We start from the raw sequence: 17,031 nt of genomic DNA, 5'->3' as shown, positions 1-17,031 counted from the left end.
AAAACTTTAATTTTCCTATCAGATATTTCCATATCCATAAGGCAATTATATGGCAAAATAATTTCTATTCAGTGTTGGTGCATTAAATGGGTTAGCATTGATTCATGATAACAGAATAAACTGAACTATGGACTAATAGATATAAATAAATCTCAGGGTAGGTTAAAAAATATTTTGGAAAACAATTATGTTTAAAATCTAAAAATAAATGGAAATGTATGACTTAAAAAGACACAAAACCAAAGTCTCCGCAGCTTGCAGACTGCTGATTAGAAGCTTCAGGATTTTCACAATGCAAATCTTTGTTTTGTGTGCTGTTTATTCAAACAAATTAATTCAATGATGTCCAATAAAAATTTTTTCAAAGCAAAAATAAATAAATAATAATAATGACAATGGCATAGACTGGTAAGGACAGAGAGGCTCTGAATCATCATACATTGCTGGTGGGATGTAAAGAGGTACAGGCCCTCTGAAAACGTTTGGAAGTGTCTTAGCTAAATAAAATTTACAAAGTTTCTTATAAAACTTCGAAAACCACCATACCCCAGCAATTGCATTCTTGCCATTAATCCATTAATCCATCTTGCCATTAATCTTGCCATTAATTCTAGCCATTAATCCCATAGAAGTAAAAACCTATATTCACGGCAAACAATTCTCAGAAGATAGCAGAAAAAGAAACCCCAGGAACCTGATCTCATCCTGGACAATTACACTGGCGAATCTGTCTATTGTAACTATTAATATTTTTATACTATAGAGTCTACTGAAGTTCTAAATGTTATAGTTAATAAGTTACAGCTCAGTTCAGTTCAGTCGCTCGGTCGTGTCCAACCCTTTCAACCCCATGAACCACAACATGCCAGGCCTCCCTGTCCATTACCAACTCCCTGAGCTTACTCAAACTCATGTCCATTGAGTCAGTGATGCCATCCAACCATCTCATCCTCTGTTGTCCCCTTCTCCTCCTGCCCTCAATCTTTCCCAGCAGCAGGGTCTTTTCAAATGAGTCAGCTCTTGGCATCAGGTGGCCAAAGTATTGGAATTTCAGCTTCAACATCAGTCCTTCCAATGAACACCCAGGACTGATCTTTAGGGTGGACTGGTTGGATCTCCTTGCAGTCCAAGGGACCTTCAAGAGTCTTCTCCAACACCACAGTTCAAAAGCACCAATTCTTCAGCACTCAGCTTTCTTTATAGTCCAACTCTCACATCCACACATGACCACTGGAAAAACCATAGCCTTGACTAGACAGACCTTTGTTGGCAAAGTAATGTTTTTGCTTTTTAACATTCTGTCTAGGTTGGTCATAAGTTTCCTTCCAAGGAGTAAGCATCTTAATTTCATGGCTGCAATCAATATCTGCAGTGACTTTGGAGCGCCCTCCACCCCCAAGATAAAGTCAGCCACTGTTTCCAGTGTTTTCCTGTCTATTTGCCATGAAGTGACGGGACCAGATGCCATGATCTTAGTTTTTTGACATTAGTTTTTTGAGCTTTAAGCCAACTTTTTCACTCTCCTCTTTCACTTTCATCAAGAGGCTCTTTAGTCCTTCACTTTCTGCCATAAGGGTGGTGTCATCTGCATATCTGAGGTTATTGATATTTCTCCCAGCAATCTTGATTCCAGCTTGTGCTTCATCCAGCCCAGCATTTCTCATGATGTACTCTGCATATAAGTTAAATAAGCAGGGTGACAATATACAGCCTTGATATACTCCTTTTCCTATTTGGAACCAGTCTGTTGTTCCATGTCCAGTTCTAACTGTTTCTTCCTGACCTGCATACAGGTTTTTCAAGAGGTAGGTCAGGTGGTCTGGTATGCCCATCTCTTTCAGAATTTTCCACATTTTATTATGATCCACACAGTCAAAGGCTTTGGCATAGTCAATAAAGCAGTAATACATGTTTTTCTGGAACTCTCTTGCTTTTTAGATGATCCAGTAGATGTTGGCAATTTGATCTCTGGTTCCTCTGCCTTTTTAAAACCAGCTTGAACATCTGGAAGTTCACGGTTCATGTATTGCTGAAGCCTGGCTTGGATTGTGGTCAATTTTAGCAATTAGCACAGTAGTATGAGAGCCAAGGAGTGCAAAAAGGTCACTATCCTCCAATTATTGGGGATCGGTGCTCTGATCAGTGATTGCTGCTTCTGGCCACAGATGTGCACAGAAAGAGGCGTGCAAGCACTTTTGTCTTCCTCATTGCCTCCCCGCCCCCCAACATCACAACTGTGGCAATCTTTCCTCTTCCCACTAAAATGATTTCCAGTGGTTTAAAGGTTCAGCGCTCTTTCCTTCCCATCTTTCAGTTATGTCTTTTTCCCCTTTTGGGAGCCAGACATTAAAGATTAGGACATCGAAAAGCAATTATATATATGGGGAAAGTTACAAAGTGACCACATATATCCAGGGAAAGGCACATTACAGACCCGAGAAGACCTTAAGTTTATACCCTCAGGCTGACTGTTGGCATAGAGACAGCCAAAATACAAACAAATAACAAAAAGCAGCAAACCCTGAGGAAAGGGGAGAATCTGATTTCAAGAGTTGCCAGATAATTATTTTCAAATGTCCAGTTTTTACGAAAAATCACAAAGTGTAAAAAGAAATAAGAAAGTATGGTTCATTCAAAGGAAAAACTAAATCTAAAAAAACTGCCCTTGGAAAAGAGCTGATGGCTGATACACAAGACAAAAACTTTTCCATCCTAAAGATACTCAGAGAAAGAAAGGAAGATGTAGATAGAGTTTTTAAAATATATGAAGAAAATGGAAACATTAATAAAGAAACAGAAAACCTAGAAAATACTAGAGCTGGATTCTAGAGCTGAAAATCACAATAACTGTAATGAAAAACTGACTACTAAGATTCAAAGGCAGATTTGATCAAGCAGAAGAAAGAATCAGTGAACTAGAAGATAGATCAATAGATATTTATGATTTTGAAGAAAAGAAGCAAAAAAGATTGAAGAAAAGAGAACAGAGCCTAAGATATCTGTGGGACATCATAAAACAAGTCAATATATATATTTTTAGGTTCCAAAGGAAGGAGAGAGAAAGAGGCAGAGAGAATATTTGAAGAAATAATCCCTGAATGCCCAAATGTGATAAAAGATATGAATGTAAATATCCAATGAACTTTAAGTAAGGTGAACTCAAAGAGATACACCCTATGACTCACTATAATCAAACTTTCAAAAGCCAAAGGCAAAGAAAGAATCTTGAAATCACCGAGAAGCAACTTGCCACATACAAGGTATCCTCAATAACATTCTCAGACTTCTCACCAGGCTTTGGCAGACAGTAGGCAGTGGGTCCAAATATTCAAAGTGTTAAAAGAAAAAAGCTGTCAACTAAGATTTATAAACCCAGCAAAACCTATCTTTCAAATATAAGAGGTATAATACTAAAGAACAAATCTGAGTCCATATTAGACCTCTTTTTTTTTTTTAATCTGTGTATTCTATTGCTTTTGAGACAAGCAAGAATGTTGCCTATAGCCCGAAATGCTCAGGATAACCCATTCTCAAGGTTCTGACCTCTAACGGTATAACATTTTCCTATACATGTAGAGATAAAAAGTTGCAGAACAGAGAATAACATTTTTCTTGTTGGAGATTCACAGGCACAAGGGGAAATTTAAGACATTCCCAAATAAACTAAAGCTGAAGGAGTTCATGACCACTAGACCAACCCTGTAGGAAAAACTCAAGAGAATCCTCCAGTTCAGTTCAGTCACTGAGTCGTACCTGACTCTTTGCAACCCCATGGACCGCAGCACACCAGGCCTCCCTGTCCATCACCAACTCCCAGAGTTTACCCAAACTCACGTCCATTGAATCAGTGATGCCATCCAACCATCTCATCCTCTGTTGTCCCCTTCTCCTCCCACCAGTAATCTTTCCCAGCATCAGGGTCTTTTCCAATGAGTCAGTTCTTCGCATCAGGTAGTCAAGGGACAGTAAATCAAAGTCTTACAGACACATAAAGATCTCAATAAAAGTCAATGGCAAATATAAAAGCTAGTATTATTTTTAACAATTTTGTAACTATAGTCTTTATTTCGCACATACTTCAGTAAAAGGAGAAAGTCAGAATTATTAGTCTAACATCTAGTAATTTTGTAACTTTGTTTTATCAACTCCACATGTTGTCTTCTGCATAATTTGAGAAACTATTGCATTTATAAGAATTATTAGTTTATCTTTGAGGCACATAGTGTATATAAAGATAAATTTTTCTGAAAATAAGTGAAATTGGAGTTATAAAGGAGAAAAATTATTGCATGTTACTGAATTTAACCTCGTAAAAATTCAATCACAGTATCATAACTTTAGGATGGTAAGTGCAATTCCCATGGTAACCACAAAAACTTAGATATAAAATGCATAAAAAGGGAAAGAAGAAAAGGATTTAAGTATTTTACTACAAAAAAAAAAAACCAAAACAATGAAACATAAAGGAAAACAGTAAAGTAGAAAATAAGGGGAAAAATTATAAGATATATTAAAATAACTGATAACAGAAACAATATTTACAAAAAAGACAGCAGTAAAAACATGACAATAGTCTTCCCTCTTTTCAGTAATTATTTTAAATGTAAATAAATTAAACTCTCCAATCAAACAAACAGATTGGTAGAATGCATAAAAACATACGACCTGTCTTTATGCTGTTTAAAAGAGGCTCATTTTAGATCCAAAGGCACAAATAGATTGCAAGTGAAAGGACAGAAAAGATATTCCATGCAAACAGTAACTAAAAAGATCATGGGTGGCTATACTAACAACAGACAAAACAGGCACTATGTCAAAAAAGCTTATATATGGAAAAGAAAGACATTATATATTAATAAAAGCTTCAATATAGCAAGAAGATATATTAATTATAAACATTTATCTGCCTAATGACAGAACAGTAAAATTTACAAAGTAAACACTGACAGAACTGAAGCTGTACAATGATAGTTGGAAATTTTAATATCCCACTCTCAATATGAATAGAACAATCAGATAGAAGATAAGTAGGGAAAGAGAGGACTTAATCAACACAAGAAACTAACTATTTCTAAGACACAGAATGCTCAACCCAATAACAGCATACACATTCTTCTCAAATACATATGTGACAATTCCCTATTTAGATATAAAACTGAAAATGAAGTCGCTCAGTCATGTCCGACTCTTTGTGACCCCATGGACTGTAGCCTATCAGGCTCCTAAGTTCATGGAATTTTCCAGGCAAGAGTACTGGAGTGGCTTGCCATTTCCCTCTCCACGGGATCTTCCTGACCCAGGGATTGAACTGAAGTCTCCCGCATTGCAGGCAGACACTTTAGCATCTGAGCCACCATGGAAGTCATATAGTAGACCACAAATTAAGTCTCAACAGATATAAAAAGATAAATATCAAAGTAACCTATCCAACCACAACCCAATAAAGTTAGAAGTCTAACAAAAGGAAAATTCACATATTTGTGGGACTTAACACACTTCCTGAGCTTCCCTGGTGGCTCAGATGGTAAAGAATCCACTTGCAATGCAGGAGACCTGGGTTGGATCCCTGGATTGGGAACATCCCCTGGAAGAGGGCATGGCAACCAGCTCCAGTAATCTTGCCTGGAGAATCCCCATAGACAGAGGAGTCTGGCAGGCTATAGTCCATGGGGTCACAAAGAGTTGGACATGACTGAGTGACTAAGCACACAATACACTTTCAATAAACTAATGGATAAAGAAAGAAATCACAAGGGAAATGAGAAAATACATGGAGATGAATGAAAATGAAAACAACAAAATTCGTGGGATGCACCAAAATTCATAGATGGTGCTAGGGGAGGGGGAATCCATAGCTATCAATGCTTACATTTAAAAAATCAGAGGATTTTTGCATCTATGTTCATCAGTAATATTGGCCTGTAATTTTCTTTTCTGTGATATCTCTGTGTGCTTCTGGTATCAGAGTGATGGCAGCCTGACAAAATGAGTTTAGAAGTGTTCCTTTCAAACAATATCATCAATGTCACAGAAGAACACAGGTGCAAAATTCCTCAACAAAATATGAGCAAACCAAATCCAACAATACATTAAAAGGCTCATATACCATGATCAAGTGGGATATATCCCAGAATTGTAATAATTTTTCAATAGTATCAAATGTTGTGATAAACCACATTAAGAAACTGAAGAATAAAACCCATATGATCATCTCAATAGATGCAGAAAAAGCTTTTGATAAATTTAAACATCCATTGATAAGAAAAACTAAGAAAGTGAGAAAACAGGAAACATACCTCAACATAATAAAGGCCACATATATGACAAATCCATGACTAACATCATACTTAAAGTTAAAAAGCTGAAAGCACTTCCTCTAAGATCAGATCAGGAATAAGAGAAGAAGACCGACTCCTATCACTCTCATCCAACATAGGTTTGGAAGTCCTAGACACAGCAATAAGAGAAAAAATAAATAAAATGAATCCAAACTGGAAAAGAAGAAGTAAAACTGTCAATGTCTGTAGAGGACATATTATCCACAGAAAATCCTAAAGACACTACCAGAAAACCACCAGGACTCACCAATAAATAAATAAATAAATTCAATAAAGCTGCAAAATGCAAAATTAATGTATATAAATCCATTGGACTTCTATACAGTAACAACAAAATATCTGAAAGAGAAACTAAGGAACCAATGCCATTTACCACTGTATCAAAAACAATAATATACCTGGGAATTAACCTACCTAAGGAGGCAAAAGGCCTGTACTTCGATAACTGTTAAAATGCTAGTGGAAGAAACTAAAGATAGTACAAAAAGGATGGAAAGATATACTGTGCTCTTGGAATAGAAAAATCAATACTGTTAACAACTTACTGACCGCAGACCTATCAACAAGTTTTTGTTACCCAAATATTACTGACCGGAGATGTACCAATATTCACTTACATAACAAATTGCTGGCCACAGGTGTTAGCTTCTGCAAAATTCCCGTTGTCAATAATTTGTTAAAATGGCCATACTACCCAAGGTAATACACAGATTCAGGTAAATTCCTATCAAATTACCAATGGCACTTTAAACAGAACTAGAAAAAAAATTTAAAAATTTGTACACAAACACAAAAGACCCCAAAGAGCTGAAACAATCTTAAGAACAAAGGGGCTGGAGGTCACAGTCCCTCACTTCAGACTATACTACAAAGCTCTGTAATCAAAACAGTATAGTACTGGCACAAAAACAGAAGTATAAATAAATGAAACAGGATATAAAGAACAGAAATAAACCCACACACCTATGGTCAGTTAATTTTCAACAAAGGAGGTGAGACTACATAATGGAGAAAAGGCAGTCTCTTCAATAAGCGGTGCTGGAAAACTAGACAGCTAGAAGCAAAATAATGAAATCAGAACATTCTCTAACACAATACACAAAAATAAAATAAAGATCTAAACATAAGGCAAGCTACTATAAAAGTGTTAGAAGAATGCATAGGTAGGATACTCTCTGAAAAAAATCACATCTTTTTCAATCATCTCCAGGAGTAATGAAAATAAAAACAATAATAAATGGAACCTAATTAAACTTAAAAGCTTTTGCACAGCAAAGGATACCATAAACAAATGAAAGGACAACCCACAGAACAGGAAAAAATATTTGCAAATTAAGTGACTGACAAGGGATTAAGCTACAAAATATGCAAATAGCTCATGCAACTCAATAGCAAAAAAGCGAACAATCCAATCAAAAATTGGGCAGCAAATCTAAATAGGCATTTTTCCAAAGAAGACATGCAGATGGCCAAAATGTACATGAAAAGATGCTCACATTACTAATTATTCAGTTCAGTCACTCAGTCATGTCCGACTCTTTGTGACCCATGGAATGCAGCACACCAGGCTTCCGTGTCCATCACCAATTCCTGGAGCTTGCTCAAACTCAAGTCCATCAAGTTGGTGATGCCATCCAACCATCTCAATCGCTGTTGTCCCTTTCTCCTCCTGTCTTCAATCTTTCCCAGTATCAGTGTCTTAATGCAAATAAAAACTACAAGGCATCACTGCACACTAGTCAGAATGGCCATTATTAAAAAATCTACAAACAATAAATGCTGAAGAAGGTGTAGAGAAAAGGGAATCTTCCCACACTCCTGGTGGGAATATAAATTGGTACAGCCACTGAGGAGAACAGTATGGAGTTTCCTTGGAAAGCTAAAAATATACTTACCATAGGATCCAGCAAACCCATTTGGGCATACACTCAGAGAAAAAAATCTAATATCTAATTCAAAAGGTATGTGTACTCAGTGTTCACAGCAGCAATCTTTACAATAGCCAAGACATGAAAGCAATCTAAATGTCCACTAACAGATACACGTATAAAGATGCTTGTTGTGTGTGTGTCACAGTGGAATATTACTCAGTCATAAGAAGAATGACATAATGCCATTTGCAGCAACATGGATGAACCAAGCAATGGTCATATTAAATGAAGTCAGACAGCAAAAGACAAACATCATATGATATCACCTTAATGGAAACTGAAAAATGTTACAAACAAATTTATTTACAAAACAGAAACATAAAAAAAACAAATTTATGGTTGCCTAAGGGGAAATGGTGGGCAGGGAAACTTAAGAGTTTGGGATTAAGATATAAACATTATCAGATATAAAATAAACAAAAAGGGAACTTGTGTATAGCACATGAAATTACATCTAAAACTTTTAACAACCTATAATGGAAAACAATTTGAAAAATTAAATAAATATATACATATATATGTGTGTGTGTGTATATATATATATATGAAACAATTTGCTGTACCCCTGAAACTAACACTACACTGTAAATCAACCATACTTCAATTAAAAATATTTAAAAAGAAATACTATGCACAATATGAAAAATATAATTAACATTGCTGTACGTTACATGTAAAAGCTGTCAAGTGAGGAAATCCTAAGAGTTCTTATCACAAGGAAAAACCTCGTATTTCTCCAATTATGTATCTATATGAGATGATGGATATTCACTCAACTTCTTGTGATAATCATTTAATGATGAATGTAAGCAAATTTATTATGTATGCTGTACAACTTAAACTTATAGAGCTATATGCATATTTTAATAAAAGTAAAAGGAAAGAATTTTCAAAAAACAGGAAAGATTTCATATCAACCATATAACTACAACTTAAGAAACTAGAAAAAGAAAAACAAATTGAGCCCCATAGCAAAAGGAAGAAAATAATGAAGACTAGGAAAGACATAAACAAAATAAAGAACAGAAAACCAATAAAGAAAATCAAAGAAACCAAAAGTTAGTTCTCTGAAAACAACAAAATTAATAAGTTTTTAGCTACAGGTACTAAGATAAAGAGAAGAGACTCAAATTACTGAATCAGAAATGAAAGTGGGCACATTATTACAAGTTTTACAGAAATAAAAGGATTATAAGGGATATAGCAGTATGACCAATTGTATCTCAACAAATTAGATAGCCAAGGTGAAAAGGACAAATTCCAGACTGCATCACGAAGAATTAGAAAATATAAATAGATATATAATCAGTAAGGAGACTGAACAATATACAGCCTTGATGTACTCCTTTTCCTATTTGGAACCGGTCTGTTGTTCCATGTCCAATTCTTACTGTTGCTTCCTAACCTGCATATAGGTTTCTCAAGAGGCAGGTCAGGTAGTCTGGTATTCCCATCTCTTGAAGAATTTTCCACAGTTTATTGTGATCCACACAGTCAAAGGCTTTGGCATAGTCAATAAAGCAGAAATAGATGTTTTCTGGAACTCTCTTGCTTTTTCCATGATCCAGCGGATGTTGGCAATTTTATTTCTGGTTCCTCTGCCTTTTCTAAATCCAGCTTGAACATCTGGAAGTTCACGGTTCACGTATTGCTGAAACCTGGCTTGGAGAATTTTGAGCATTGCTTTACTAGTATGTGAGACGAGTGCAATTGTGCGGTAGTTTGAGCATTCTTTGGCATTGCCTTTCTTTGGAATTGGAATGAAAACTGACCTTTTCCAGTCCTGTGGCCACTGCTGAGTTTTCCAAATTTGCTGGCATATTGAGTGCAGCACTTTCATAGCATCATCTTTCAGGATTTGAAATAGCTCAACTGGAATTCCACCACCTCCACTAACTTTGTTCGTAGTGATTCTTTCTAAGGCCCACTTGACTTCACATTCCAGAATGTCTGGCTCTAGGTGAGTGATCACACCATCGTGATTATCTTGGTCATGAAGATCTTTGTTGTATAGTTCTTCTGTGTATTCTTGCCACCTCTTCTTAATATCTGCTTAATATCTGCTTCTGTTAGGTCCATACCATTTCTGTCCTTTATTGAGCCCATCTTGCATGAAATGTTCCCTTGGTATCTCTAATTTTCTTGAAGAGATCTCTAGTCTTTCCCATTCTGTTCTTTTCCTTCATTTCTTTGCATTGATCACTGAGGAAGGATTTCTTATCTCTTGCTCTTCTTTGGAACTCTGCATTCAGATGCTTATATCTTTCCTTTTCTCCTTTGCTTTTCGCCTCTCTTCTTTTCACAGCTATTTGTAAGGCCTCCCCAGACAGCCATTTTGCTTTTTTGCATTTCTTTTCCTTGGGGATGGTCTTGATCTCTGTCTCCTGAACAATGTCACTAACCTCCATCCATAGTTCATCAGGCACTCTGTGTATCAGATCTAGTCCCTTAAATCTATTTCTTACTTTCAATGTATAATCATAAGGGATTTGATTTAGGTCATACCTGAATGGTCTAGTGGTTTTCCCCACTTTCTTCAATTTAAGTCTGAATTTGGCAATCAGGAGTTCATGATCTGAGCCACAGTCAGCTCCCAGTCTTGTTTTTGCTGACTGTATAGAGCTTCTCCATCTTTGGATGCAAAGAATATAATCAATCTGATTTCGGTGTTGACCATCTGGTGATGTCCATGTGTAGAGTCTTCTCTTGTGTTGTTGGAAGAGAGTGTTTGCTATGACCAGTGTGTTCTCTTGGCAAAACTCTATTAGCCTTTGCCCTGCTTCATTCCATACTCCAAGGCCAAATTTGCCTGTTACTCCAGGTGTTTCTTGACTTCCTACTTTTGCATTCCAGTCCCCTATAATAAAAAGGACATCTTTTGGGGGTGTTAGTTCTAAAAGGCCTTGTAGATCTTCATAGAACCTTTCAACCATTCAGCGTAGTGGCTGCGCTTTGCTGGAGCAGCCGTGAAGAGATACCCTACATCCAAGGTAAGAGAAACCCAAGTAAGATGGTAGGTGTTGTGAGAGGGCATAGAGGGCAGACACACACAATCACAGAAAACCAGCCATCTGATCATATGGACCACAGCTTTGCATTCCAGTCCCCTATAGTGAAAAGGACATCTTTTTGGGGTGTTACTTCTAAAAGGTCTTGTAGGTCTTCATAGAACCGTTCAACTTCAGCTTCTTCAGTGTTACTGGTTGGGGCATAGGCTTGGATCACCATGATATTGAATGGCCTCTGTCGCAGCGCTGAGCAAGTGTAGGCTAAAAGGGTATGCTAAATCTATAAATTTAGCTACATCTATATCTCAAAGGAAACTTTGTCTCTGATGAATTTAGAATTATCTGAAAAAAATACCTTAAAATCTAACAGAAAGGGAATATGGATTAATGTAAACAGTGATTAATAAATTTTAAAATGTTGCTTTACTACCAGGTACTTTTAATTCTGAAAATGTATTTCTAATATTAACAATTATAAATGTGATGATTAATAATTGTTCTTTCTTCTCATACTTGTCTGTCTCAAATTTTTTAAAACAATGATTTAGCTATGTTATTTACTATTACTATAAGAGATCTGGATATTGGGATCACAAAGCCATTTATAAGGTACTGGAATCTGGAAGAGGAAATCAATAACTTTTTGAGTTCTGACTTTTTAATACTTACATTGTGTAAAAAGAAAAATACCAAGAATACTCAAAAGTGGGTTGATTGGAGGACAGGAGAAGGGGCCGTAGACTATGTTCCAATAACAGAGTCTACCCTTTGATAAACGTTTTAGGGCAGATAGCGAGAAAAGGATAACAAGAGGAAATTTGGGAATTCCACAAAGATGGCCAAACCCAGAAATCCTGAGATGGGAGGGGGAACCTAAATTACTTGGCTAGGATGCAGATTTTGTGCAAGAAAGGCAATACATGCCAAGAGGGGTTAAACACTTACTTCAAGCCATTGTAGAACAACCTCTTATAGTCAACATTTATTCTAGTGATATTTTCTTTTCTAAGTTCTTCAATGGTGAATAACCGGCCAATGTGCTGAAAACCAGGAGCTTTGCTCCTGACATACTTCCTATCAGAACCTGGTAACCAAATAATCTGCAAGGAGAAACAGGAAGTCTTTCAGTGAAAAATCAGCTGTGTTGGTACAAACAGCCCCTTGTAGAATGGGAGGAGTCTCATTCAATCATGGGTAACAGTCTATAGGGAGCAGAGATTCTAGTCTTTGATGAATGAGTTAACCTGCCCTAATGTTGTCCAGTGAACTCTTAAAATCGGGCTGTCACTAGTTTTGTTCTGGAGCTGAGTTTTCCCAGTTAACATCATGGGACCAAAGGTGAGCTGTGTCACCACACTAGCTAAAGTGGATGAGGAGTTTGTAGGTGTGGATAAAGGGTCAGGATCATAAACATCTCCTCTGGCTGATGATGCTATAAATCATTTTTGAGAAGAGTCATTTTCTGCCAACAGGAGAGGCTATTATGACTCATCTGTGGAAAGAGTTCTATTTGCAAAAAGACACATATTTGTTTCTCTCATAGCATTCTTCCACATTCTGAAAATTAAAGATATTTGGAATGACTGACAAAATGAAGAGCATTCTGGAAATCATGATGAATGAATCTCTGTTCAAATAAGAACTTTCTATATCATAAATGAAAGCTGGTATTCGAAGCCTTAGTGTTCCATACTCAAGCCTTTTTCTAATAGATGTACATTGGTGATGATGCAGCTCACATCGTACAGCCATTACATACATTCCCTTTTATTTCATTTGGTTTGGAACAGCAAACAGCCTCAATGTTTTCCCCACTGATACAAATTTAACTGCCTCATTCTTAGATTGGCACATGTATTGGGTTGACCAAAAATTTTGTTTTCTTTTTTTTTTTTTTTCCTGTAAGATGGCTCTAGCAGCACTTAGTTGTCTTTAACTTCATTTTAAACAATTTTCTTATATTGCACTGTAACAGCTGGTACTCATTAGTGAGTATTTTAAGAAAACATAAATTTGGAGAATTTTTGTATAACCATTTTAATATTTAAGATTGAAGAAAAAGTCACATTTTTCACATATTACACTTTATCATTTCAAGAAAGATAAAAGCACAACTGAAATGAAAAAAAAAAAAAAAAGATTTCTCGCTGGATGATCCTCCACGGTCATAAAGACCACTTGAGGTTGAGAGCATCCAAATCAAGTGTAGAAAATCATTTTTACCACCTTGGTTATGTTAACTGCTTTGATGTTTGCATTCCACACAAATTAAGCAAAAAAAAAAAAAACTTCCTGAAGGTATTTTTGCATGAGATTCTTTACTTAAACATAATGAAAATGTTATGTATTAAAACATATGTGATGGGTGATGAAAAGTAGATTCTGTACAATAATGTGGAATTGAAGAGCCCATGGGGCCAGCAAAATGAACCACCACTAAACACACCAAAGGCTGGTGTTCATCCAAAGAAGGTGATAATGCATAGGGTGGGACTGGAAGGGAGTTCTCTATTATGAACTCTTTCCAGAAAACCAAATGATTAGTTATTCAAGTACAGTTCCCAGTGAGACCAACTGAAAGCAGCACTCAACAACAAGCAATCAACATTAGTCAACAGAAAACGAATAATCTCCCACCAGGATAATGCACCTGTTTTCTATATGACCAGGTAAAAACTGTTACAGCTTAGGTGGGAAGTTGTGATTCATCTCTCATATTCAGCAGACATTGCATCTTTGGACTTCCTCTTTTTTTTTTTTTTTTGTCTTTATAAAATTCTCTTAATGGAAAAAATTTCAATTCCCCAGAAAACTGTAAATGGCACCTAGAACAGTTCTTTGCCCCCAAAAAATAAGTTTTGGGGGGATGAAATTATGAAGTTGCCTGAAAAATAGCAGAAGATAAGGCTTCCCAGGTGGCACAATGGTAAATAATCCACCTGCCAGTGCAGGAGTTGCAAGAGACATGGGTTTGATCTCTGGGCTGGAAAGAATCCTTGGAGTAGGAAATGGCAACCCACTCTAGTACATGGACAGAGGAACCAGGCAAGTTATACTCCATAGGGTTGCAGATAATCGGACACAATTGAGCACACACCTTTACCTTATTTTAAGTGAAACAGAACAGTAAATACATTGTTCAATAAACTTCTTGGTGAAAATGAAAAATGTCTCTTTTTAATTTTTACTTAAAAACCAAAGGAATTTTTGGCCAACCCCATAGCTATATAAGCAGCCAATTCTACTTCTCTAGGGAGTAGAATTGTTTAAGCATTCCAGGGAAGATCTACAAGGTTCATCAGGTTCAAATGCTATGCTCCTGAAACAAGTTACCCACTTCTCAACCTCTAGTGTGAATATTGAGATAGACATACCAGATGTTGCTCAATCTTAGAGTCAAGGATCACGCTTACTACAAGACGGATATATGATGATCTGGAAGGATGTGACTGCGGAGGAGCATTAAGATCAAATATAACCAACTTTTTTTCCTTCTGTGCAAGTTCCAATAACTCAGATAGTTTGGGAATCTTCTGATTTCTTGCTCTTTCCTTATCAGCCTCTGATAAGGGTTTCATACGAAAAAATGGTTTGATCTAAAAATAAGTACATCAGAGAAAACATTGGCTCCTATCAAAAGTATTTTCCAATTCTCATGCTTTTAGCCCCACACCCCGCCCTATCTCTGTGCTGATCCATTACCATTCAACCCACCAGGTTTTCTGAAATACTGATCCTGAGACGAGAGTTGCCAAGAAGAGAAATAAAATATAATCTCCATAGCTAGTAATGGTATTTGCAATGATTTATTCTAGAACATAAAGGAAATACAATAATGTGGAATTAAAGAGACCATGTGGCCAGCAAAATGAACCTCCATTAAGCACATCAAAATCCGGTCTGCATTCAAAAAAAGTGATGGTGTGTATGGTGGGATTCTAAGGGAATTCTTTATTATGAGGTCCTTCTAGAAAACCAAATGAATAATTCTGCAAGTACTGCTCCCAATTAGATCAACTGAAGGCAGCAATCAACAAGCCTGTCACAATATGTTTATTTAAAAACAGAAATGCAACGAGTCAAAATGGTCATCTGAGGAGGCCTTACAAATAGCTGAGAAAAGAAGAGAAGTGAAAGGCAAAAGAGAAAATGAAAGATATACCCATCTGAATTCAGCATTCCAAAAAATAGCAAGGATAGATATGAAAGTCTTAAGTGAACAATGCAAAGAAATAGAGGAAAACAACAGAATGGGAAAGACTAGTGATCTCTTTAAGAAAAGTAGAGATACTGAGGAAACATTTCACACTAAGATGGGCACAGTAAAGAATAGAAATGAAGTGGACCTAACAGAAGCAGAAGACACTAAGAAGGGGTGGCAAGAATACTCAGAAGAACTGTACAAAAAAGGTCTTCATGACCCAGATAACCACGATGGTGTGGTCACTCACCTGGGCCAGATATTCTGGAGTGTGAAGTCAAGTAGGCGTTAGGAAGCATTACTGCAAACCAAGCTAATGGAGGTGACGGAATGAGCTACTTCAAATTCTAAAAGATGATGCTGTTAAAGTGCTGCACTCAACATGCCAGCAAATTTGGAAAAGTCAGCAGTGGCCACAAGACTGGAAAAGGTCAGTTTTTATTCTAATCCCAAAAGAGCAAAGCCAAAGAATGTTCAAACTACTGCATGATTGCACTCATTTCACATGCTAGCAAGGTAAAGCTCAAAATTCTCCAAGCGAGGCTTCAACAGTACATGACCCAACTTACAGTCTGGGTTTAGAAAAGGCAGAGGCAGATTCATCATGATATTTGGCAGAAAACAACAAAATTCTGTAAAGCAATTATACTTCAATTAAAATAAATAAATTAACTTTAAAAAAAAAGAAAACACAGAGGAACCATAGATCAAATTGCCAACATCCACTAGATCATAGAAAAGCAACAGAATTCCAGAAAACCATCTACTTCTGCTTCATTTGACTGTGTAGATCACAACACACTGTGGAAAATTCTTAAAGAGATGGGAATACCAGACCACCTTACCTGCCTTCTGAGAAACCTGTATGTAGGTCAAGGAGCAACGTTTAGAACTAGCCATGGAACAACAGACTGGTTCCAAATTGGGAAAAGAGTACATCAAGGCTGTATATTGTCACCCTGCTTATTTAATTGATATATAGAGTATATCATGCAAAATATCAGGCTGGACGAATCACAAGCTGGAATCAAGATTGCCAGGAGAAATATCAACAGCCTCAGATACGCACATGATCCCACCCAATGGCAGAAAGCAAAGAGGAATTAAAGAGCCTCCTGATGGAGGTGAAAGAGGAGAATGAAAAAGCTGGCTTAAAACTCAACATTCAAAAAACTAAGATCATGGCATCTTGTCCCATCACTTCATGGCAAATAGATGGGGAAACAGTGAGAGACTATTTTCTTGGGCTTCAAAACCACTGCTGATGGTGACTGCAATCATTAGATTAAAATCTTTGGAAGAAAAGCCATGACAAACTTATACAGAGTATTCAAAAACAGAGACATCACTTTGGCAACAAAGGTCCGTCTAGTGAAAGGTATGGTTTTTCCAGTAGTCATGGATGCCAGAGTTGGATCATAAAGAAAGCTGAGAGCCGGAGAACTGATGCTTTCAAACTGTGCAGCTGGAAAAGACTCTTGAGAGTCCCTTGGACTGCAAGGAGATCAAACCAGTCAATCTTAAAAGAAATCAACCCTGAACACTCACTAGAA

At 36.7% G+C, this 17,031-nt stretch overlaps 1 protein-coding gene across 1 annotated transcript in view; it reads right to left on the bottom strand.

Moving 5' to 3' along the window:
• LOC101117804 (glycerophosphodiester phosphodiesterase domain-containing protein 4-like) overlaps nt 1–17,031 on the bottom strand; it is a 112,347-nt gene that overhangs the window by 29,679 nt on the left and 65,637 nt on the right. The window contains exons 11-12 of the mRNA XM_027960074.2: nt 14,652–14,873; nt 12,223–12,377 (exon numbers count right to left, since the gene is read on the bottom strand). Of these exons, the coding sequence (XP_027815875.2) occupies nt 12,223–12,377; nt 14,652–14,873 (377 nt within the window). The remainder of the gene's footprint in view (nt 1–12,222; nt 12,378–14,651; nt 14,874–17,031) is intronic.

Source organism: Ovis aries, chromosome 21, assembly GCF_016772045.2.
Source record: "Ovis aries strain OAR_USU_Benz2616 breed Rambouillet chromosome 21, ARS-UI_Ramb_v3.0, whole genome shotgun sequence".
Lineage (NCBI taxonomy): Eukaryota > Metazoa > Chordata > Mammalia > Artiodactyla > Bovidae > Ovis > Ovis aries.
The sequence above is the reverse complement of the archived record's forward strand: the minus strand, read 5'-3'. Positions and strand labels throughout refer to the sequence as shown.